This window comes from Camelus dromedarius, chromosome 9 (assembly GCF_036321535.1).
Source record: "Camelus dromedarius isolate mCamDro1 chromosome 9, mCamDro1.pat, whole genome shotgun sequence".
Taxonomy (NCBI): domain Eukaryota; kingdom Metazoa; phylum Chordata; class Mammalia; order Artiodactyla; family Camelidae; genus Camelus; species Camelus dromedarius.
Genome location: NC_087444.1, coordinates 22,622,989 through 22,648,076, shown reverse-complemented (window position 1 = coordinate 22,648,076; position 25,088 = coordinate 22,622,989). Strand labels below are relative to the sequence as shown.

The following is a 25,088-nucleotide window of genomic DNA, read 5'->3' as shown; positions in this document are numbered from 1 at the left end:
TATCCAATGAAGACCAAATTCTTCATTTCCTTTTTCTTTCTTCATTATTGTCAAGTGTATGGTTGAATTTTCCACACAATTATTTTCTTTGTTCCACAAAACTTTATATTTCATCCAACACTGCAATAATTAGTTAAATATAATATTCCATAATCAAGTTGAGTTTCCTAAATTTCTGCTATGAATGGAGGTAGGCAGGAACCAGAGAACCCATTCTCAACCTTCAGCTTTGTTAGGCAAACTTTTGTGGTGTTGTAATCTGTAATTTTGATGTGTCAGCAGATTTGATCTCATTTTAAAGACTTTAAGTGTCTCTTCAACTCTGATGTTGTGGTGATTTTTTTTCAAAACCACTTTGGTATTCTCCGAAAATTAAATATTTTTTAACTTTTGATTTTGCTATAGTATCAAACTTACAGAGAAGTTATAGGAACTGTGCAAGGAAATTCTCTGTACACTTTTTTTTACATTTTTAAAATTGAGTTATAGTCATTTTACAATGTTGTGTCAAATTCCATTGTAGAGCACAATTTTTCAGTTATACATGAACATACATATATTCATTGTCACATTTTTTTTTTTGCTGTGAGCTACCACAAGATCTTGTATATATTTCCCTGTGCTATACAGTATAATCTTGTTTATCTATTCTGCATATGCCTGTCAGTATCTACAAATTTTGAACTCCCAGTCTGTCCCTTCCCACCCCCCGCCCCCTTGGCAACCACAAGTTTGTATTCTATATCTATGAGGCGTCTGTTTCTGTTTTGTATTTATGTTCTTTCTTTCTTTCTTTTTTTTTTAGATTCCACATATGAGTGATCTCATATGGTATTTTTCTTTCTCTTTCTGGCTTACTTCACTTGGAATGACATTCTCCAGGAGCATCCATGTTGCTGCAAATGGCGTTATGTTGTCATTTTTATGGCTGAATGGTATTCCATTGTATAAATACACCACAACTTCTTTATCCAGTCAGCTGTTGATGGACATTTAGGCTGTTTCCATGTCTTGGCTATTGTAAATAGAGCTGCTATGAACATTGGAGTGCAGGTGTCTTTTTGAAGTAGGGTTCCTTCTGGATATATGCCCAGGAGTGGGATTACTGGGTCATATGGTAAGTCTATTCCTAGTCTTTTGAGGAATCTCCATACTGTTTTCCACAGTGGCTGCACCAAACTGCATTCCCACCAGCAGTGTAGGAGGGTTCCCTTTTCTCCACAGCCTCTCCAGCATTTGTCATTTATGGACTTTTGAATGATGGCCATTCTAACTGGTGTGAGGTGATACCTCATTGTAGTTTTGATCTGCATTTCTCTGATAATTAGTGATATTGAGCATTTTTTCATGTGTCTATTGATCATTTGTATGTTTTCCTTGGAGAATTGCTTGTTTAGGTCTTCTGCCCATTTTTGGACTGGGTGGGTTTTTTTTTTTCTTATTAAGTCATGTTAGCTGCTTATATATTCTGGAGATCAAGCCTTTGTCAGTTTCATCGTTTGCAAAAATTTTCTCCCATTCTGTAGGTTGTTGTTTTGTTTTATTTATGGTTTCCTTTACTGTGCAGAAGCTTGTAAGTTTCATTAGGTCCCACTTGTTTATTCTTGCTTTTATTTCTATTGCTTGGGTAGACTGCCCTAGGAGAACATTTTTGAGATGTATGTGAGATAATGTTTTGCCTATATTTTCTTCTAGGAGGTTTATTGCATCTTGTCTTATGTTTAAGTCTTTGATCCTATTTGAGTTGATTTTCGTGTATGGTGTAAAGGAGTGTTCTAGATTCAATGATTTATGTTCTGCTGTCCAGTTTTCCCAACGCCATTTGCTGAAGAGACTGTCTTTATTCCATTGTATATTCTTGCCTCCTTTGTCGAAGATTAGTTGACCAAAAGTTTGTGGGTTCATTTCTGGGCTCTCTATTCTGTTCCATGGGTCCATATGTCTGTTTTTGTACCAATACCATGCTGTTTTGATTACTGTAGCTCTGTAGTATTGTCTGAAGTCTGGGAGAGTTATTCCTCCAGCCTCTTTCTTTTTCTTCAGTAATGCTTTGGCAATTCTAGGTCTTTTGTAGTTCCATATAAATTTTATTATGATTTGTTCTAGTTCTGTGAAGTATGTCCTGGGTAATTTGATAGGGATTGCATTAAATCTGTAGATTGCCTTGGGCAGTGTGACTATTTTAACTATATTGATTCTTCCAATCCAGGAGCATAGGATGTCTTTCCATTTTTTAAGTCTTCTTTAATTTCCTTCATCAGTGTTTTATAGTTTTCCATGTATAAGTCTTTCACCTCCTTGGTTAGATTTATTCCTAGGCATTTTATTACTTTGGGTGCTATTTTAAAGGGGATTGTTTCTTTACTGTCTTTTACTGTTGATTCATCATTAGTGTAAAGAAATGCAACTGATCTTTGTACACTAATCTTGTAACCTACTACCTTGCTGAATTCTTCAATTAGTTCTAGTAGTTTTTGTGTGGACCTTTTAGGTTTTTCTATATATAGTATCATGTCATCTGCATATAGTGACACTTTTACCTCTTCTTTTCCAACTTGGATCCCTTTTATTTCTCTCTCTTGCCTGATTGCTGTGGTTAGGACTTCAAAGGACTTGAATAGGAGTGGTGATAGTGGGCATCCTTGTCTTGTCCCAGATTTTAGTGGGAAGCTTTTGAGTTTTTCACCATTGATTACTATGCTGGCTGTAGGTTTCTCATATATAGCTTTTATTATGTTCCCTCTGTACCCACTTTGAGAGATATATTCCCTCTATACCCACTTTGGTGAGAGTTTTTATCATAAATGGGTTTTGAATTTTATCAAATGCTTTTTCTGCATCTATTGAGATGATCATGTGATTTTTTTCCTTTCTCTTGTTGATGTGATGTACTACACTGATTGATTTGCATATGTTGAACCACCCTTATGTCCCTGCACTATATACTTTTTACTGAGTTTCACTAATTGTTTTTATTTTGTTTCATGGGGGAAGTGCCAAGATGGTGGAGTAGAGAGACTCAAAGCTCTTCCTCTCCCACAGATAGACCAAGAATTACATCTATATTGTGTTTTATTTGCTTGCTGTCTGTGTGTATATACATACACATACACACACACACACACTCTTACATAATTGTTTCCTGAACCATTTGTTAGTAAATTGTAGACCTAATTCATTGATACAATCTGTTATATAATCAAGTCTACATGTAATTTTTATTATTTGTCCTAATATTCATTACAGATATTCTTTTTTCCTGATTCAAGATCTAATTCAAGATGATGCATTGCATTCGGTCATCAAATTCCTTTAATCTCCTCTGTTTTTCTTGACCTTGTTATTTTTTGAAATGCACAGGCCAGTTATTTCGTAGGCTGCCCCAGATTTGGGTTTGTCTGATGTTTTCTCATGTTTAGATTCAGATTATACAGTTTTGGCAGGAATGCCACAGTAGGGTTGTGTCATCATTACACCATATCAAGGCTGCATGATATTGATTTATCTCAATTTTGGTGATGTTAACTTTTTTTTTCTTTGAGAAGACAGCACCTAGCTGCTTTCCACCTCAGTCTTTTTGTGTCCAATATTATTAAGATATAATTGACATATGACATTGTGTAAATTTAAGGTATACAGTCTGATGATTTGATACATGTGTTTATCATGAAATGATTACCACAATAAGGTTAGTTAACACATCCATCTTGGTGATGTTAATTTTGATCACTTGGTTAAGGAAGTGTCACCAGTTATCTCTGCTGTACAGTTTGTTTGTTCTGCTTTGAAATCAATAAGTAATTTATGGAGAGATATTTTGAGATTATGTATATTGTTCCTAATCAGACTTTCACCTTCTTGTCTTAGCACCCATTGGTGATTTTGTTCCATTTTTATTTCTTCCAAAATATTTGAAATTTTTTCTTGATATTTCTTCTTTTTGACTTATGTGTTACTTAGAAGTATGTTGCTTAATCTCCAAGTATTTTGGGATTTTCCAGCTATCATTCTGTTATTGATTTCCAGTTTAACTCCACTGTGATCTGAGAGCAAACATTGTATTGTTTCTGTTTTTTAAAATTCATTAAGATATGGTTTATGGCCAAGAATGTGGACTATCTTGGTGAATGTTCCATGTGAACTTGAGGAAAAGGTGTATTCTGCTGTTGTTGAATGAAGTAGTCTATAGATGTCAATTATATCCAGTTGATTGATGGTGTTGTTGAGTTCAGCTATGTCCGTATTGATTTTCTACCTGCTGGATTTGTCTGTTTCTGATAGATCAGTACTGAAGTCTCCAACTATAATAGTAGATTCATCTATTTCTCCTTGTTTTTTGCCTCATGTAGTTTGGTGCTCTGTTGTTAGGCACATACACATTAAGAGTTGTTATGTCTTCTTGGAGTATTGACTCCTTTATTATTATGTAATTACCCTCTTTACCCTTGATAACTTTCCTTGCTCTGAGATCTGCTGTGTTTGAAATTAATATAGCTACTTCTGCTGTCTTTTGATTAGTGTTAGCATGGTATGTATGCTCTTCCCTACCCATTTGCTTTTAATCTATATGTATCTATATTTAAAGTGGGTTTCCTGTAAACAACATAGAGTTGGGTTTGTTTTTTTATTCACTCTAACAGTCTCTCTCTTTTAACTGGTAATTGATGTATTTAGACCATTGATGTTTAAAGTATTTATTGATATAGTTGGATTAATACCTACCATATTTGTTATTCTTCTAAAACTCTTACCCTGTTCTTTGTTCCTGTTTTGTGTGTGTGTGTGTTTGTGTGTGTGTGTTTGTGTGTGTATGTGTGTGTTCAACCAGGCTTTTGTTGTTCTCACTTCTTTTATGAGATTACTTTTTATTATTATTGAAGTATGTTCCTGTATTGTCTTCCACAATTTTTCTGCCTTTTGTAGTTTTAATAGAGCACTTTATATGATTCTATTTTCTCTCTTTTCTTAGTATATCAGTTGTAATTTTTTTTACTATTTTTAGTGGTTGCCCTAGTTTGTAATATACATTCACAACCATTCCAAATGTGCCTTCAAATAATATTTTACCACTTTACAAGTAGTATGAGTGATCATTTGTTATAATAACCAAATATTCCTAATTCTTCCTGCCCATTCTTGTATTGTTGCTGTCATTCATTTCACTTATACATAAGTATTTTTATATATATGTCATATATATATATGTCATATATATGCCTTTGTGTGTATGTATATATGCCTTTGTGTGTATGTATATAAACATAAGTGTACATAAATAAGCATATAGACATAAATATATATAAACATAAGCATTAAGAAATATATAAGCATATAATAATAAAATACATTGTTGCTATTATAATTTTGAGCAAGCTATTATCTGTTAGATCAATTAACATGAAAAATTAAAGTTTTTATTTTACTTTCACTTGTTTATTCTCTGGTGCTCTTCTTTTCTTTATGTAGAGCCAAGTTTCTGATTTGTATAATTTTTCTTTTCTCTGAAGAACTTCTTTCGGTATTTTTTACAAGGCAGGTCTATTGGCAGCAAGTTCCCTCAACTTTTATCTGAGAAATTCTTTATCTTTCCTTTACTTTTGAAGGATAATTTTGCAGAGTTCAAAATTCTAGGTTGGTTGTTTTCTTCTCTCAACTCTTTTAATATTTCATTTCACTCTCTTCTTGCTTGCATGGTTTCTGAGGAAAATTCAGAAGTAATTCTTACGTTTGTTCTTCTATAGATGATGCTTTTTTTCCCCCTCTGACTTTTTTTTCTTTATCTTTGATTTTCTGGAATATCATGTTCCCAGGCATAGTTTTTGTTTGTTTGTTTGTTTGTTTGTTTGTTTGTTTGTTTGTTTCTGTTATCTTCCTTGGTATTCTCTCAGCTTCCTGAATCTATAGTTCGGTACCTGACATTAATTTGGGGGAAGTTCTCAGTTATTATTGCTTCTATTCCCACCTCTCTTCTTTTTCTGATATTCCCATTATGTGTATGTTATACCTTTTATAGTTACCCCACAGTTCTTGGATATTCTGTTCTGGTTTTTTGGGGGAATTTTTTTCTAGTCTTTTTGCTTTGATTTTTAGTTTTGGAGGTTACTATTGTTATATCCTCAAACTCAGCAATTCTTTCCTCAGCCTTCTCCAGTCTACTAATGAGCCCTTTAAAACCATCCTCCATTTTTGTTACAGGATTTTTCACCTTTAGCATTTCTTTTTGACTTTTTCTTAGAATTTCCACCCCTCTGCTTACATTATCCATCTATTACTGCATGTTGTCTATGTTTTTCATTAGAGCCCTTAGCATAGTAATCATAGTTGTTTTAAATTTCTAGTTCAATAATTCCAACATCCCTGCCATATCTGACCCTGGTTTTGACACTGTTCAATCTCTTCAAACTGTATTTTTTTCCTTTTTAGTATGCCTTGTAATTTTTGGTTGAAATCTGGACATGATGTATTATGTGAAAGTAACTGCAGGCTTTTAGTGTGTGGTGGTCAGGTGTTGAGGGGAGAGAAAGTGTCCTGTAACAGGTTAGCCTGTGTCCTGGACTGTTAACTTCACCAGCGATTGTCAGTTTCCTCCTCCCTTCCCCTTGAGTGGGACAGGACAGCCAGAGAGGGGGCCTGAAGTTGGGTAATTCCCTTCCCCCAGGTAGGTTAAGCTGTGGCATATAGTTTCTTCTGAGGGAAGGCCTTGTTGAAAAGAGAATGCTCTGGTTTATTTAAAAGTGGTTCCTTCTTTTTGTCTCCATGCTGGAAGCATGAAAAGATTTTTCTCTGATACTCATTAAAAAGAGCTCCTGGAGGTAAAACTCACAAAAGTGTGGAGTTCCCCCTATAGCTGGGTCTCCCTGGAGTAGCCTCCAGCAATTGGTCATTTGCAGCTTAGGTTTCCCTACCCTGGCACCAGTTCCTGCAGAGGTTTGTGCTCATGGGTTTCTGCTATGATAAGTTGTAATTCTCAGTATCAACATCTCTGTTGCTTCAGTTTTGGGGAGTGGTTTGCCTTGTAATGTCATTTCTCTGATGTATCTGAAAAGAGTTGTTGATTTTTCAGTTTAGGTTTTTAATTGTTGTTAGAGTGGAGTGATGACTTCTAAGCTCCTTTCCTACTGGCACGGGAACTGGAAGTCTATTGATAATGATATTTTTATCTCCATCGTTCCTTTTATATTATTAGTTGACCTTTTACTCTAAGGAATAGCTTTTCTTTTATATTAGTTAGTTAATTAATTAACTTATTTGTTTATTTAAATGAACTTCTGGACACTTTAGTTCCTATTTTATTAATGGCTTATAATCTGTAATTGTTATTTATTTTGATACTCAAATCACTCCTGACCGGCCAGAGGAAGTCCTTTCTAATACAGCTCCTGTATGCTTTGACATGTTCCCATTATTCTTTAAGCACTTTCTTACTTTCTGATGAAACAAGATGCTCGAGGCTTGTCTTGTATGTTTCCTGCCCAAGTCCTATAATAGTACGATTTAATTTTAGTTCATTAACTATTTCCTTTTTTGAGGAGGTTTTTCTAACTGAAGATGGAGTTTGGATCTCATGTGGAAAGTCAACTGAATGTTCTTTGTTGTGTCCACTGTGCTATGCAGCATAACCTCTATGTGACGTTGTTAATATTTCCTGAGAAAAGGTGTCATCAGTTAGTCTCCTTTGAATCTGCTTGGGTTTAGCATTTCAAGCCTGGGTGTGATTCACACAGGTGCATAGATATATCATTTTGATTTAAGTAATTGATTTATTTGGGAATGTTTGTTAAGAACTGCGATAAACCCCACGGTTAACTTAATATGTTTTTATCTAGTGATGGTTGGTTTTGTGCTTAGTCCTTGTAGACTCTGTAGAGCATAAAACGGTCCCTGCTCCCAAGAAGTTTATATTCTAGTAGGGAAGACAAGAAGAGCATACACCAAGCTATGGCCAGTACCACCTGAAAGTGTATCAATCATCACAGTGTTATACAAGTTCCAACAGTAAGTCTGTACCAATTCTAAGGAGGAGGTTATGGATGAAGATGGACAAGGCAGACATGACCCTACAGCTCACGGCCATCAGGAAGGTGGTCTTTACAGACCTAGGATGGAGTCTGCACATTTACCTTGCCTGGGAAGATAAACAGTTTTATTGATGACCTTTTACACAGGGGTTCTACATCTCAATGGGACATACATAGGGAAGAGTGGGCTGCTGTAAATAAGCCTTGGGCATCACTAAATTTCTATACAAGACCATTCATTGGAACCTAGAACAGGGTCATAGAATTGAGGCAGAAGAGCATAACCTTATGTGATTCTCTGCCTTTTTTCACTTCCTGATTGTCCTGGATCAGGAAGTGCTTCCTTTTTGTAAAGTTGTTATGTGAGCTGTGTTTCCAGATCCTTGTAGAAAGAATATTACCTAACAGAAAAGCATGACAGGGTTTTTCTTTCTGGTCCAACAATTTTTTATTTCCATACTGTCTACACTCTGGCTGTAAATGCCTTGGGGGCCAGGCCCTGTGTTATACTTTTTGGCATTCCTCATTGCACGAGTTAAGTCTGAATTATTCATTGATTAATTGGTTATCTTAAAAACCCTGACTGCTTTCGGATGTGTATGATGGGAGACGGTGTGATGAAATTTGTTGGCTTGTATAAATATAAAGCTTTTGCTGTGTTAGTTTAATCTCGTGGCTCTGGAGTGGCTCTAAACTTTACCTTGCAGAAGCACAATCACTATAGCAGTTCCAGACCTCACTTTTCCTAAAAACATATATATACACACACACACATATATATTTTTTACCACAGTGTTCCTTATTTAAAAAGCAGATGGCCTAAAAGAAGGGAGGTTTCTATATACTGAAAAGTCTTTTTTAAATAAAAAATAAAACCATGGCCTTGATGATCTCCAGTGTTGAGCTGTAGGCAAACTTAGGGCCAGGGAGACCTTCCTGGTAACCCTACAATGACACCGTGTAGGTGACTTCTATGTTGCCCACAGAGAAGGCTTCTGGAAAGATGGCTTCCATTCCTCATAATCCCTTCTTTGGCCTTACTCTTAAGCCTGAAGCTTGATATCTTGTAATTCTCTTAGCCAAGTTGGTGCTTGGGATTCTGCTCTCTTAACGGTAAGGGTAGGTGCTGGTGGAACTTGAAGGAGGTACTGAATAAGGACCTTTCAAATCAGGCAGAGCTCCTAGTTGGGATGCCTGTGAGCATCAATTGTGGAAACCAACAGTTGGATTAAGGAAATTCCCCAGCTTGAAATGAATATCGGCTTGAGTTATTAAGCCCAGAAATATTTCCTGTCTTTGAGATTTGCTGGTAGGCCATGCTTGCCTTAAGTTAAAGGGTCAGATTTTCCCGTAAGCACTTGAGCTCTCTTGCTATTTTGGGTAATCGCCTCTCCACGCACAGATGCTTCATCAGGGTCGGAGCATAGAGGGTTTTGTCAACTCTGTCCTGTGCTGCATAAGGACCTCTGCCTTGGCCAAGGGAATGCTCTCGATGAGTGTGCCCCCTTCTATGATCATATTTTGGGCTTTTGATTACACATTATAGTATATAATCCATCCTCCTGTTAACAGGCATTCCTCCACGTGGGGGCAAGGATCTGGCCTGTGGTCGATGATGGCTCTCCCTGGGGATCTCTCAGGGACAGGCTGATGCTTTTAAAACTGCCGTGTGCCTTGATCTTAATTTATCTGTTGTATTCAATATCATTGGAAGCCGGAGAAAGGCCAAATACCTGACCTCCGTTCCAGAGCTGTGATATTGCACCCACTCCAAGCGTCCTTTGATCCTTGCTTTGGCAAGCCAAGTAGAGGAACTCCTTAGCTTTCCTTAGTCCCCAAAGTTTCCATCTGACTTTGTCAGTTTGTGACATTTAGTCTTCAAATTACAGATTGACTTGATTGCTAGTTGGAGAAAATGAAGACTTTGACAGTCTACTGCAAAGTAGCTGATCAGACTGATGCCTTTCCAAATGTCCATGTGAAGATTAGTAGTACTTCCAGTTATCCCCTGGCTGTCACGTGACAATTCTTGAGGAATAGGACATTGAGCTTTATTTGGTCTTCTTGGTTGTGAGAAATTAGAAAAGTAGGCAAGGGCCATTATGGACTGCTTAAAATATTCATGTTAAGTTCACTCTCACTCCAAATAAAGACAACTGCTTGGCCCAGTTAATTTTTATTTATTTATTTATTTATTTATTTATTTATTTATTTATTTATTTATATGTATTTATTTATTTTTTATTGAAGTATAGTTTATTTACAATGTTGTGTTAGTTTCTGGTGTATAGCATAGTGATTCAGTTATACATAGATATATATTCTTTTTCATTATAGGTTATTACAAAATATTGAATATAGTTCCTTGTGCTACACAGCAGAACCTTGTTGTTTATCTGTTTTATATATAGTACTTTGCAGGTGCTAATTCCAAACTCCTAATTTATCCCTCCTCCTCCACTTTCCCTTGGGTAAGAGTAAGTTTGTTTTCTATGCCAGTGAGTCTCTCTGTGCTTTGTAAATGAATTCATTTGTATCATTTTTTTAAGATTCCACATATAAGTGATATCATATGATATTTACCTTTCACTGTCTGACTAACTTCACTTAGCATGATTATCTCTAGGTCCATCCATCTTGCTACAAATGGCATAATTTCATTATTTTTTATGGCTGAGTAGTATTGCATTATATGTATATATCACAACTTCTTTATCCAGTCATCTGTTGATGAACATTTAGGTTGCTTCTATGTTTTGGCTGTTGTAAATAGTGCTGCTATGAACATTGGGGTGCATGTATATTTTTGAACTAGAGTTTTCTCTGGATATATGCCCAGGAGTGGGATTGCTGCATCAAATGGTAAGTCTGTTTTCAGTTTTTTAAGGAATCTCTATACTATTTTTCATAGTGGCTGCATCTAATTACATTCCCACCAACAGCGTAGGAGGGTTCCCTTTTTTCCCACACCCTCTCCAGCATTTATCATTTGTGGACTTTTTAATGATGGCCCCAGTTAATTTTAGAGTGTTTATTTAGAATGAATCCATATCTGCTGAAATAATGTCTACCTTTGTAGGGGAAAGGAAAATATTCACCAAAATTCATTAAAATTTTCAAGTAGGGGAGAGAATTGTTGACTTTCTTGGGTGTGAAGGTCAGTAAGCCTGGAAGGAAAGAAGGAAGGAAGGAACGAAAGGAAAGGAAGGAAGGAAAAAGAAGGGAGAAAGAAAGAAAGAGAGAGAGAGAGAAAGAGAAGAAAGAAAACTGAAACAACCCTGTGTGTTAAACGATGGTGCTGGGTTAGGAAGACGTTGGTTTCAGGTAATTCCCATACGTGTAACACGGCCTTTCTCATGTATCATCCATTCCCATATGAAATCTTCTGTGAACTGTGAAATAATGAAACTGAATTTTAAAATGTGTTTTTATAATTAGAATCAGTGGCTTTGATGAATTTTGTTAGAAAATCCACTTTTAAAGAGAATAATCTCAGCTGTCCATAGGCCAGAAACCCGTCCCTGGTAATATGGGGAAAATGTTAGCATTGGGTCTCTCTCTCTCTCTCTCTCTGTATGTGTGTGTATATATATATGTGTACACACACATATATATACACACACACACATATATATACACATATATATACACACACACATATATATATACACACACACATATTTTTTATTGAAGTATAGTCAGTTTACAATGTTGCATCAGTTTCTGGTGTACAGCATGATGCTTCAGTCATACATATACATACATAAATTCGTTTTCATATTCTTTTTCATTATATATTACTACAAGATATTGAATATAGTTCCCTGTGCTATACAATAGAAACTTGTTGTTTATCTTTTTTATATATAGTAGCTCTCTCTATATATTTTTAATGAAATGCCCCCCTTTCCTCCAGCTTTCTTTTGTGGCTGCTTTCTCTGTTTCACACTGCTCTAAGAGGGCTGCGCTGAGCATAGATCTAAATATGGCATATACTGTTGCTTCAAGTGCTAAGAGCCTTTTCCTGGTGGTTTCCTGCTCTTGGGTGTTGAGACAGCAGAATTTCAAGTAAAAGAAGTCCTTGATGTCTGTCTTTTGTGGGGTCTGGTGCAGGTTCTTAGGCAGTGAAAAGGTCCTTGTCAGCTTTCCTGGAGCCCAAGAGTAGCTCTGATTCTGTTTGCTGCCTTGAGGGCTAGGCTCCTTAGCAAGTTCAGACATACTTCCTGTGGGTGTCCATTCTGGGCATCTGTGGGTGTTCAAGGCTGTGTTAGGACAGACCTCCCCAGAGACAGAGGGATTAAACACCTGGAACAATGGTTGGCTCCAGGGTTGTAAAAAGTCTTATGAAAAGAGTGGACCCAAGCCTGTTGCCTCACAGTGAGGGTCCTGTGTGAGGAGAAAACTCACACTTCAGATAATTGAGAATTGAAAGTCTTAGATTCAGTCTGAAGGCATAGTTGATTTTAAGCACAGAAAATCATTTAAAAAACTCACACTTCTTGTTTAGAGTTGTATCTTCCACCCCAGCCCGACATTCCTGCCAGCTGGAGGCACTGCTAGAGTCACATTCAGACTTCTATCACCGATGGGGACAGGGACCTCTCACATTTGCAGCAGCAGGGATGGTACAGGGAAGGGAGACAACCTTGCGGGGGCTCTAGGTCTGGAGAAAGAGCACGGCCCGTGCAGGGAAAGGGGCACAGATGTCGGGATGGTGACCTTCGGAGTGTGTGGTACAGGTTGGCAGGGATGGGAGCAGGAAGCAATTTTGGCTCAGGTTGTTGGTGACCTTCAGGGTTCAGCACAGGGGATCGGGAACAATGAGATGTTGCAACCAAGGCTGCGAGGCAGAGCAGAAAATGGCACCTGTGCTGCAGGAGGGGAGCTTTGATGACAGCCAAGGAGAGCGCTGGAGCCATCTGGAGACCCTGCCAGCCAGAAGGGGAGGACCAGGGCTTGGGATTCCACAGACCTCCTGCCCCAGGCTCTCGGCCAATGACTGTTGTTATTGTTACCCAACCTGCCCTCCCCCCCACCAGTGGCCCTTCTCCAGCTGGGAGAAGCGGCAGGGGCTCAGGGTTTCCTATTCCTTAGCTGAGAGACATCCTGCTTCTTATTCTGGTGAATTTCACGTTAGCAGTTGCCTGTGTGTGTGATTCCGCAGAACCCAGGGTAGGACTCTGCTAAGAACCTGGACTACCAAGCCAGTTGGGAGCAGTGTCTCTTCCTTTTGGGAGACAAATGTCTTTCTCCTTGTTTTGTTATCCTTCTGACAGCCGGAATTTGGACTCTTCTAGCCTTTGAATAAGGAGAACCTTTGCTGTCAAGGAAATTATTCCAAACTAGGTGTTTTATGACATTACCAATGAAGTTTATGTCTAGTTACTTGTTTTCTGGGGAATTCTGCTCTTCCTGCATATAGCTGGGTGGTATCTGAGTTGTGTAATGATTCTGTCTGTTCTTAAGAGTTTCAATTTGTTGCAGTATGAGAATTGCTCACGTGTGCTGCTTTTGAGGGGCATAAACGACAGTGCCTATTCAGAGCGCCACAGTGACGTGCTGGGCCGTCCTGTTTTCACTGTCTCATTGAGCAAAGAACCAAGGTCACGTGCCGATGTTGAGACCAACCCACCTGCTCCTCCAGTGAGAACCACGAAACACATTGTGCTTTTGTACCAGCAAGCTTTGAGTAGCTGAAGCTGTCTTTTTCTTATTTTTCTTGGTAATGGTGTTTGAGCTTTGTCTGGTATTCTGTTGAAAGCTTACCTACTGTAGAATGGTGAGGGCTAGCCCCCTGGTTATCAAGGCATAAATGTCAGATATTCATTTGAAGAAATGAAAACAGTAACAGCAAAACCACATCACAAGTCACACAGCTCAGGCCGGTGCCACTTAAACAGGCTTCTCTGGAAGGGCCTCATCTCGGCCCTAAATTTGAAGTTTGCTCTAAGGGAAGTTACTTACATATTTTCTTCTACTGCTATTAACAGTTATATCCGTGGCCCAAGGTGGTCCTCATTTAAACTCTCCTTATGGCCAAAAATGAGACCACATTTGGGGAGCTTCTGCCCCAAGGATGCATGAAGAGAGAGGTCCTGTTTATGCCACTAGAGCTTGGTTCTGCATTAACCAGCTTTATTTTGGGTTCTTCTTCCTTAATCCCCATGTGTTCCCTCCCAGCGGAGAACGAGTCAGACATGGTCCTTCCCTGATGAAGCCTCAGACCTCAGATCAGCAGAGGAATCCCTCCTCCACAAGCCATGTGTGCCCCAACCCCCAGGGCTGTGGGATGGTTCCCATGGAGGGGTACTTTCTGTTTCTGTCCCTAAGAGCAGTCCATCCTTTACACATTTTTTGAAATCATGACTCTTCTTTTTTCACCCTCCCTAGTCACTCCTCCCAGTTGTGCCTTGGGTCCAGAATGTATCAAATCAAAAGTAAAGTATTTATTGTGTGCTTAGACTTAGGGGTGGGTTTTCCAGCAAGATATTAAGGATATGCTCTACTATTTTTATATTTTAAATGCAAATGTATTTCAAGGACCACAGAATGGAATATTTGAAATGAGGACTGTTTTAGAGAATCTAGGTTTTTGTTTGCTACAACTATAGGACATATAAAAGGAATTTAAGGACATTCTTAACTTGAGATCGTTGAGAGATTTTGTGAAATTCACTGAGTGACCTGGAGACAGCTTGAATGGTGGATCACGATTTCAAAGCATCTGTTGTTTTCTTCCCGTCTGCTCACAGTTCTCTGAGTCCTGGTGATCTGGGCCACCTTGAACCACCGTGCTGACCGAGGGGCAGAAAAAGGAGCAGCTGCTTCTGTTGCCCTCGGACTCAAAGGCCTCAGCTAAGGGCCTCTCTGTCAGCTCCCTGCCAAGGCCTTTGGCTTTCTGGAATGACTTGATCACACACTGGTGTCTCAAGCAAGGCTGGGTGCTCCCCAGCTGGAGCCCTGAAAATGCTTGCGTGGCATCCCTAGAGAAGGAAACTAACTTGAAAGAAACTCCCACAAAGTAAATCACCAGGACTGGATGGTTTTCGTCCAAGAGTTGGGGAAGGAAATGAAGTGTGAAATAGCACAGATTCTGATGAAGACATTAGTTCTCCATTAAAACCACAACTGTGTCAGAGCAGAGGAAGTTTGCTAACGTGATGACTGTATTGCTAGAGGAGATAGATTAGTGGCCTAGCTGCTGCGTCTGGAAAACCTAGGCTACTTGGAAAGAATGACACAAAGTATGAACAGTGATACAATAGCCTTTATTCCCTCAAAGCAGGAAAGAGGGGCAGATTGCAATTCAAGCACAGCACCATTTCAGGAGAAACTTCGGAAAGAATATGTAACATGTAGGCTGCTACCTGCTACTCCTGTGCCCATGGCAGACATCACTAATCGATCTGGCACTCTACTCTCCAAGCTTGGATTGGGGCTCATACTTCTCAATTCTGTGATCTCAACTGCCTCCATCAAATGATCGGAGTTGCCACATTTGTCAAATTTCATTTGTCCTCTTTGCCTGTGAGGAGGTATTTTATCATAGACCACACTGGCTCATCATTAAATTGTAAATAATGAAAAGAGGAAAGTCTGTCACAGGTAGTTTAGTTTAGGAGCTGACAAGAAACGTGTCACATTCATTCTTTGAAAGACTGAGTTAGCAGAACATCAACCTGCAGGAATAAACAGATTCATGAGAATGGAATCCAGATGGGTGTAATCCCAACCCAAACCATGGTAGGGTCTTTCAGGAGGGAAGGGATGGCAGTTCTTCTGAACGACAGGCAGCATGCTTCAGAAGGTCCTTTAAAGAAATGAGAATCAAGGAAGCATCCTTCATTATGGATTTCCTTGCCGTTGTTGAGTCCTGCCACAACAGTGACTCTGTGAGGGCAAAGAAGTGAGGAAAAAAAGATACAGGAATGTTGGACCCTGGAGAAGCTGAGTGACTACCGAAAACCTGAGGTTTCACTGGGACTGGCCTTTATTCATATGAAGGGAGCAGAAAGCCAGCTCTGCTGCAGGTCTGGGAAGTTCATGGGCCTTTGCACAAAACATTTTGCCATTGGATTGAACAAAATCTCCTGTCTCTGGTAATGATTAAAGCAGCTTGGCTGTGATAATGGTCCTACAGCCCAGTGACCTCCATATGAAGGGGTTGTGATAAATCAGATCTCCTGAATCAACTACAATATGATTATTTAAAGGACTCTGCCCGCCTTTGGGCAGCCTCTGGACTGTGCTGTTTCGCTTGATCAGTGAAAAGATGCTACATACTTTGGTTAACAGAGAATCAGAATATAGTAAAATGTACTTAGCATGGGAGGGACCCGACTTGTATTGTGACTCATTGATAATTCAGGATCTTGTCCTACCACAGGGTGGTCACTGGGGAGATGGCAGGTGCTGTGATTCAGAGGTCATGGCAGCAGGGATGTGATGGGGTTTATTAGTCAGCAGACCTGGGTGCTAGTTCCCACTCCATCACAAGGTACCCTGTGACTTTGGTCACATCTAGTGGAATCATGGGTCATGGAGCAAGATGCCAGGAAGGTCATCGTGTCTAGATCTTTGCCTCACAGGAACCCGGGATCATCATTTCCACTTCGAAGACGAGGTAGTAATTGCTCAGTAAGAGAAAATTAAGGGTATGCAACACGGGGAAGGTGTAGATGAGTGAAAGGAGAGGATCAAGGCTCCCTGCAAGCAGGTCTTCTTACGTCACCACTTTGCTTCTGACTCTCAGTTTCCTACCGTTAATGGGCTCTAAAAATAAGTGCAGATTTCGCACAGTGCTGAGTGATTTAAATGATTAATTAAATGATTAAATGTAGCGCTGATCACTGACACTTCCAAGTCACGTTATAGTTGACACTGTGCTTTCATCTGCATTCTCTTACCCTGCTGAGACTCCCTGAGTTGGGTAAGCAGTAGGATTCCTTATCAACTTTCCACAGCAGGGTTAAATGGCTTCCTCGAGGTCACATCAAAGTCAGAACCAGGGCTCAAACTCCTGCCTCCTAATTCCAAATCCAGGGTTCCTTTCACCATAGGATGATAGATCATGGCGAGCTTACTCTATTTATCATTCGCTTTAATGACAGCAGAGTCTTCAGCGTCACAATGTGGTAAAAATAGACCGCGAGGGCAGGGAGGTTCTCGGTAGCAAACAAACTGAGCTCACCAAAATGTTCTCGCGGGCAGGCTCGGTTGCAGTGGCCTTTAGGAAAGCCTTGGCAGTCCTGCCGTGGGCAGCGTCACCGACTCCCCGTGTCCAGCTTTCCCTGAGGAGCTGCCTCTTGGCTCCAGCGCCAGACACAGGCGCTGCCCTAGAGGACACAGGGCCAGGGTGGGCGACGGGGAGTAGGAGGAGGATTTCTTCTGAGGTGTGGGGACCAGGGACTGAGAGCACATCCCTGGTGCAGGGACAGGACTGTGTGTCCCATGAGAGCAAGCCTGCTTGGTTTTGGCACACACGAGGAGAAACAGCCTTTTGAGCCCAGGTTCATGCACCACTGAGGCTTTTCTGAGAAGCAAGGGGAGGGAAGGTGAGAGGGTGTGAAAGAGTACAAACAGCACAGCCAGAGGAAAAGCCTCATTATTCACATAAAGATCATTTATAATCTCCCTACTTCCCAAAGTGATTTGATATGGATTACGGTAAAAAGAAAAAAAATCAAACATGCATGTATAGGTGGTTAAAATAAAGAGAAATGGGAAATAAGGAACCATACAAAGACAGTGGGGGTGGTCCCATATGACCATTTAACGCTCATAGAAAACACAACCACTTTGGCTTCATAAGGGAGACAATATATTTTTATTAGGATGCACTGCTCATGTTCTGCTTCGTATTCTTTTGAATATTTCTCCCATTGGAAATACGCAGCTCAGGTAAAGTGCTTTATTTTATAGCAGAAGAGAGCTCGGAAAATGGACAGTTTTGCCACTTGAAGAAATTCTATCAAACCCGTGGTCCTTGTCCTTTTAAAGTCATAGACTCCTTTGAGAATTCCACGAATACTGTACATCCTCTTCCCAGAAAGATGCAAGCTCCTACAAATATAACTTACAACTTTAGATCACTTATAAACCCCCAAAGCCCATCCATTGATTTTAGGTTAATCCTCTTCATTTGAAAAGTTAGAAATTAACATTTAATGGAATAAATTTTCCTTTGCAAAAAGATTCACTGCATGCAATTGAGATGATTGTAATTAAAATGTACGTATAGCCAGGGTCACATAAAATATTCTGACTTCTATGAAATTCCCTAGCCTGTGACATTTGTGTTTTGCATATGTAGTCATTGCACATTCATTTATAATTTAACTTAGGCTTTTATTCGTTCTTTTAAAGATGCTTTGGAGTGTGCATTCCATTGTAGTTTATATCTGATCATGTGTAATATTGGGAATAATAAGGAAAGTCTGCCTTCACTGTAAATCAATTTTGATTACATGTAGAATCAGGTTTACAAAGCAATGCTTTAATATATACAACAGCCCATACGCCATCAATGAGATCTCATCCTCCAGACTTGTGAATTCTTGGAAAAAATGACTTCCACATGTTCCTAAAACTACTTAAGATTTTTGACTGGTTGGTGGTCTATTGATTCTAAATATCTGACCTGTCAAAACGCCATCTTTAAACTGCAGTGATGCATAGAGACTTGGAATTAGCCAGGGCTGAATTTATTACAGAACAAAGGGAGGTGATGATTAACACACCCATCTGAGCAGTAGGGGGGAAAAATAATCCTTGAATGGATTAGATGCCATGATCCTAAAACCACATTCTCTGAGTTTTGGGTCCTTGCCCAGAAATGGGGAGAGGCCAAACACTGATGCCTTTTAAATGACAGAGTATCTCCACGGGACTCTGGTCAGGGACACTGGGGCAGAGAGTTGAGGGTCAACTAGGAAAAAGCTTTTCTTTCTCCCATGTTCTAGCAGGGTTGAGGACCTAGACCCACTCTGTGTGCCATAACCTTCAAAACTGACCGCCCACTCGATTAATGTTATATGATTTATCAGTCTGCCTGCCTGGTGGAGATTATATTAAAGTGTAAATAAACTAGTTTTTTTTTAACCACTAACCAGGAATCACTTACACAAATTTTTTGAACTTCAGTAGGCTACTTTCTGGACAAGCATAGAGCCTACCAAGAAGATGAAGTGAATTATTATGCACTGTCCCGAGAAGCCGAACCATAGGCAGGCTCTCTCTATTCACTGGCAATATCTGGTAGATTCTGAGCACTCCCAGAATGTAATTCCAGGGAAATTTACCTTTGTAAGAGTAGTCTACAAAGACAGCTCCAAGCCCATTTTCTGATTAATTTCTCTTTTTTCCTGTGTCATGTCTTGTAAGCTTTACAAACAGTATGGATTAAAAACTAGCATTCTATAACAGTATTGATGGCAATCGACTCTCTAAGAGAGGTCTCCAACAGATGGGTACCCTCATGAGAAGGAAACGGACCATTAGGAAAGTCACAGTGACCCCCATTCCCTGGGAGGAGGAGCACTTTAATCACAAGCCCAGGTGCTCAGGAAATCTCCTGTCACTCTGAGATGGGTCAGGACATGGTGCCGTGTCCAAAGCTTCTAAATACAGTTCAGGCTGGGTCATCATGACAGATGCCGAACTGGCACCGCTGTGGGGATTGAAGTGGGAACTCTGACAGTGCTTAAATGCCACGGCCCCTGGGCTCCAAGTCTTCCTGTGCTGGGACAGGGAGAGGCAGTGCAGAGCCTTATGGGGAGGAGGGTAGGAGCAACTTTGGCCAGGAAATCCTGCTGCCTCGGCGACACCACCACTCCTTCAGAAGGCGACAGACACCCAACAACGCACCATCTATTTTAGAAGCTGTCACTTTCTGAATTGCTCACACACTTGGAGGACACTGTTTCTTCAAAGGTCATTCTGACCCATCAAGGTAGGTAGGCCTGGGGAAAACAGAGGCATGCGATAGTCAAGGTGTTGGTTGAGGGATGAATTGAATGAAGTGATGTTGTCATGACGACTCAAGGAATCAAGAATGGAGGTAGGAATAACATGTTGACTTTGGGGTTCCCGAATCAGCCTTTACATAGAAGACGGTATTAGGCTACACTTTCCCTTGCTCTTCTTGGCTATCACCAAAAATCCACCAGATCAGATTCCTTTGACAACTCAGTCGCCTCTGTGGAGGGCTTTAGAGGAAAAAAAAGAAGGCAGGAGAGATTTGGGAGGTGGGCTTTTCCTGGAGGAGTCTGGGGACTTGGGATGTGAGAGTGGGATTCTAAGTTTTGCAAGCAACTCAAGCAGGGGTTGGTGAGTTGATAATATAAAGACATTGCTATGAACACAGTTAACCCACGGTGTTTGTTTCACTCTTAATATTTACCCCTTGCCCCTTAAGTGGAATTGTTTCTGTTGTTAAAGTGTTTGATTTTAGGGTTTCTGATGGAGGTGTGGAATGATGGACTAGTCGAAGCTTTGGGGTAAGAGAGACTCGGGTCCTTTCCTTCTCTCCGATGCTTCTGGGTGAGTGGCCCTGGACACACTCCCTTGACTAAATCTCAGTTATCTGGCCTGTCAGATAGGTTCTAATGCACAACCCTCAGGTCCCACCTTCATGCTGTGTGGGAGACCCCCCTAGGCACTAGATCTTTTCTGCCTCCTAGTGTGTATTTTTCTTAGCCTCAGTCAGAGGGTGAGTGTTCTTGACAAGGCTGTCCATTTGGTGTCAGGGGACGCTGCAGCCTCCCAGATCTTTTCTGTCCTTCCTCCCTCTTGGAGCAGTGTCCTTGGGCTGCTTCTTCAGCCAAAGTTGATCTCTCTGCTTCTCTGTTCCAGGCTAGAATTTGCCTCCCTGGTCCCATCTCCTTACTGAAGATACGACATACATCTTTTCTCATTGGTCTGCCGCGTTTTCTCTGATTGCAGATTCTAGTCATTTTCCTTCTTAACTAATGCAGAAGCCACTGTGAACTTGGAGAGCATCACTTAAGTAGACCTTGACAAAAACAGGCTTTCTTTGCTAGCATTTTCACTATTTCTCTGCTTTCCCTCCTTCTGCCTTTCCATCATTTCTCCTTCTAACACATTCAACTCTGAGAGCTTTTGCTCCTAACCCCAAATTATCTTCTCTATGTGATCTTTTCCCATCCTCCATTAAAAATTTTTTTCGTTAGGATTTGCCTTTCTCCTTTTGAAAAAAAACAAACCTTCTTTCTCTCTCTCAGGTATGGACAGGGAAGTGATTGGGAAAAGCTCCAACCATGACCACCTCCCTTTCCAAATTATGGAAGGAACTTATGTTTAGTATACTCCTACTCTGTGCCAGGGGCTTTACTGAGCACCTTTGGCATATCTGTTTTAGATGAGGAAATTGGCTTAGGCAGGTGAAATCACTTGCCCAAAGTCATACAGCTGGCTCTGCATGATTCTAAAGGACCATCCTCTTGCCCTTTCTTGGAAGCTTCTCTGGAAACCCTACTTCACTGCAGGCAGCAGGGACGCTAGCTGTGTTGGGGGTCTAGAGAGTGTGTAGGAGTCTGGAGGCTGCAGCAGCTGTATGTGCAGGAGCCATTCTGTTTCTGAAGGAGAGGTCAGCTCTGCATCTGCCCCCCTCCCCAAACACACACACATCATCACCATCATCACCATCATCACTATCATCACCATCATCATCACCACCACCACCATCATCATCATCATCATCATCATCATCATCATCATCATCATCATCATCAGTTCCTGTAATGGTAGAAGGGCTTGCTCCTTTCCTCATTTTATCCTCATAATCCCAGGCACCTTTTCTTCTTGGGCTCATGTGGAAGAAAGTTAGTATCTGAGAAGAATTTTCTAGATGATTGGCTGTGACTGCTATTCATGGAAGTGATTGCATTCACTGAATTCACTTGATGTCCCTGAAAGATTCCAGGGCAGACCTTGCCAATCAGTTGTAACACAACTCACAGTCGTGGAAGAAAAGCTAGTGGACTTCCAATAGTTTAAGATTATGTGTGGAGGTGATCCTGTTGGGATTTCATTGGGAACATGGCATTCAATTAAGATACCTCATTACTAGGGATACGTTGGTCTCCTGAAGAAGAAGATCAGAAGAAGAAAAGCATTTGAGATGCAACAAAAACAGCATTTTGTTGAGTGCATAATAGATGCCAGACACTGTCCCAGGTGCTGAGGATACAAGAGGAATATCACAGATACAGTCTCAATTACTTGCTATTCTCTTAACCTGTCTCTCAGACTTGATGGCTGTGCCTCTGCCTAAAATTCCCTTTTCCTGGGAGATCCTTCTCTTCCTTTCCCCATCTCCTTCTTTTCATTTGCAGACATCTCTTCATTAGGCCCAGAAAAGACCCCTGGGCTGGAAGAGGTTCTTCTCACCTGAAACTCCCACAGCATTTTGTTGATATTCCTCTTAGGTAATACATGAAAATTAGCATTTGTGTCTTCCTTTTACTGTTGATAAAGTATTTACATAAACACACAGATACACACTTTGTTAGTCATTCATAAAAAATTTCACCAAGTATGTACTAATGACATTCTCATTTTGCAAATGACAAAACTAGGACTTAAAGAGGTTGAGACTTGTTCAAGATTAGACAGTTGGAAAAAGAAGAGATGAACTTTCAAACTCAGTCATTTGAATAGCAGCCCCTTAGCATGCTGTTTGCCATGCTGGATCTTGACTATTCTACTTTTGTTAGATTACTGAGTATCCTATCCTGTCTCCTAAGTGATTTTGTAAGTTTCTGAGGACATAGGAACACATCTTATTTAATTTTATGACTATCACAATACCTAACATATTGCCAGTCCCAGGCTAGATGATCAACAAGTATTTGTTGACTAAATAAAGGATTTACTGAGTGGATGAATTCAGAACGTTACTGGAGAGGTGGTCATATAGTTGCCAGCCACATAGCTCTTCTGTTCATTCAACAGGATGGATCTTTATGTTTGGCTTGATAGGTTGGGTGGATTCTAAACTCAGTGTAGCTGGTAGTCTCCTGAGTATCGTTTGAAGGGTCTTGCATGTTCCTGGCTATATCTGACTGTCTAGCCTACTTACATGTTTGATATTGCCACTTCCAAGGGCACCATCCCCAGAAGTCATAGTTAAATTACACTTGTGGCTTGGACGTTGGCTGCTTCATTCTTCTCTGTTTGCATATTCGCATGGATTGATTGATTTATTGGTGCTCACTGAAAATGTCCTAACAAGGTATAAGGCAAGTTCTTCGAGGACCTTTGGGGGAAGGCCTCCTTTTCACATCATGGAAGTTAAAAGACCACTATTGCAGATGTCTGATGGTGTTGTGGTAGTGGCCAAGGTGGTTGTGGGAGGTTGAAAGTAATTGTGTTTGCAAAGAGCAAACAAGCACTGGCTTAGAGATAAGCTGTGTCCATTCACCCAGAAGAAAATGCCAAGAGCCTCAGGGAGGGCCCTATGTTGACAGCTGCTGGCCTCAAATTGACCAGTGAATCTTGAAGACCACTCAGTTAATCAGGGTCAAATTTTGGAGGACCTCTGGTCCAAAGGGTATTTAGATTTGAATATTGCCATGTGGCTTGTGACCAATTTTTGATTATTCCATTTCTCCATTTTCTGTGTTTTTCATCAAGAATATTTTCTGAACCAAAAGTTGGTCTCAAGACTTTTAATTTTAAGAGAATGGAATAAAATATGTGAAATTAGGACTGTTTTAGAAAATCCAAGACCCATATTTATTCTTACTTTTTCTTTGTCTTCCTGATTAACTCGATCATTGACACATAATCTTATATGTTAATTTAATAGTTTACTGTTTATAAAGTGCCTTCCCTATATAATTATCAGATGATTTCTCCTCAAGTATAGATATACATTTAACACCATCAAAAACTTTTGTGCCGTAAACTCTGACTTAAATTAAGCCTAAATAAGCCAGATTATGCGCAAGTAGGAACTACCTCAGCTGCCTTTTCTTGTCTTTCAATGCTGTCATTATACATTTCTCAAAGTCCAAACATCTTCCAAGTACCTTCTAATGTTATTTTGCTGATATTCTGGGCTAAAGCAGAAGAGTGATTTGACACTGACAGTGAAATTAAGTCATCTGTCTGTCACATTTGGATGTTTTACTCCTGGTGGTGACTGGGAACAGGAAGTGAAATACAACAAAAGAGGGCCTTTTACGCTGGTAAGAACTTGTGGCATAATATTAAGTTGGTGAAGAGGCCTAAAATATTCCTGAACGTAAAGCCACCTCTCCTAAGAAAGGAAAATTCCCATCTGACCTTGGTTTGCATTTTCTCTTCTCCCAAAAGGACTGAGAATGTTTCAGTTTCCATAGAGCTGTCTCTGACCGGGCAGCCTGAACTTTAGCTCTGTTTCTGAGTTCACAGTGGTACGCACACAACCCTGCGGGTCTAGTTATGAAAACTGGGCAACAGTTTATAGTGGAAAGAGCATCACCTGCTAGTGTCAGATTAACTCACATCCCACCCTGACACCTCCTAGTTACATACTGTGAAAAAAACTTCTTAATCTCGCCCAGCTTCAGTTTCTTCCTTTATAAAATGGCAGCAATAATGCCTGTTTCATATGGTTTTTCTGTGCAAATTGCATGAGGCTTATATAAAAATGTATATAAACTATCTAGTGTAATGCCTATTATTTCTCATCCCTTGTTTGTTTCCATGTTCAAAGCATGCTGGAGGCTGAACCTTTAATGACATTGAGTCTTTGATCAACAAGAAATAGATACAGAGATGACTGCCACCACTTCTTTGCGAAGTCTCTTTAAAAGGCTGAGATCTCAGGGATGACATTGGGTCCTTGCCTCTGGCCTGTGTGTCATTGAGAGAGGTGCTGATTGTCAGGTGGAGAATGTTTTAGGCAGCTGAGGGAGATGTGCTTTTAGCCTCCTTAATTGGATTATTGGCATGGGAATTGCAGGCTTCAGGTTACCGACCCCTTTTTCCCAAATAGAACTTGGAGGGCATGGAAAGCTCAGAGACTTCATTCCATTGCTAAAGTCATCTAACAGGCTCATTTGA

General features: G+C 40.1%; 1 protein-coding gene across 3 annotated transcripts in view; it reads left to right on the top strand.

Moving 5' to 3' along the window:
• The window catches only part of TBX15 (T-box transcription factor 15), a 102,138-nt gene that overhangs the window by 28,601 nt on the left and 48,449 nt on the right, over positions 1-25,088 (top strand). The window contains exon 1 of one of the 3 annotated variants that reach the window (XM_010980683.3): positions 19,751-19,968. The exons of 1 other annotated variant lie outside the window; for it this stretch is intronic. Coding sequence is in view for 1 of the 2 variants with exons in the window: in XM_064488883.1 (XP_064344953.1) it covers positions 20,049-20,076 (28 nt within the window). In the remaining variant the exon portion in view is untranslated. Of the gene's footprint in view, positions 1-19,750; positions 19,969-20,022; positions 20,077-25,088 lie in introns of those variants that run through there. One more of the 3 variants, XM_064488883.1, reaches the window with a different exon arrangement.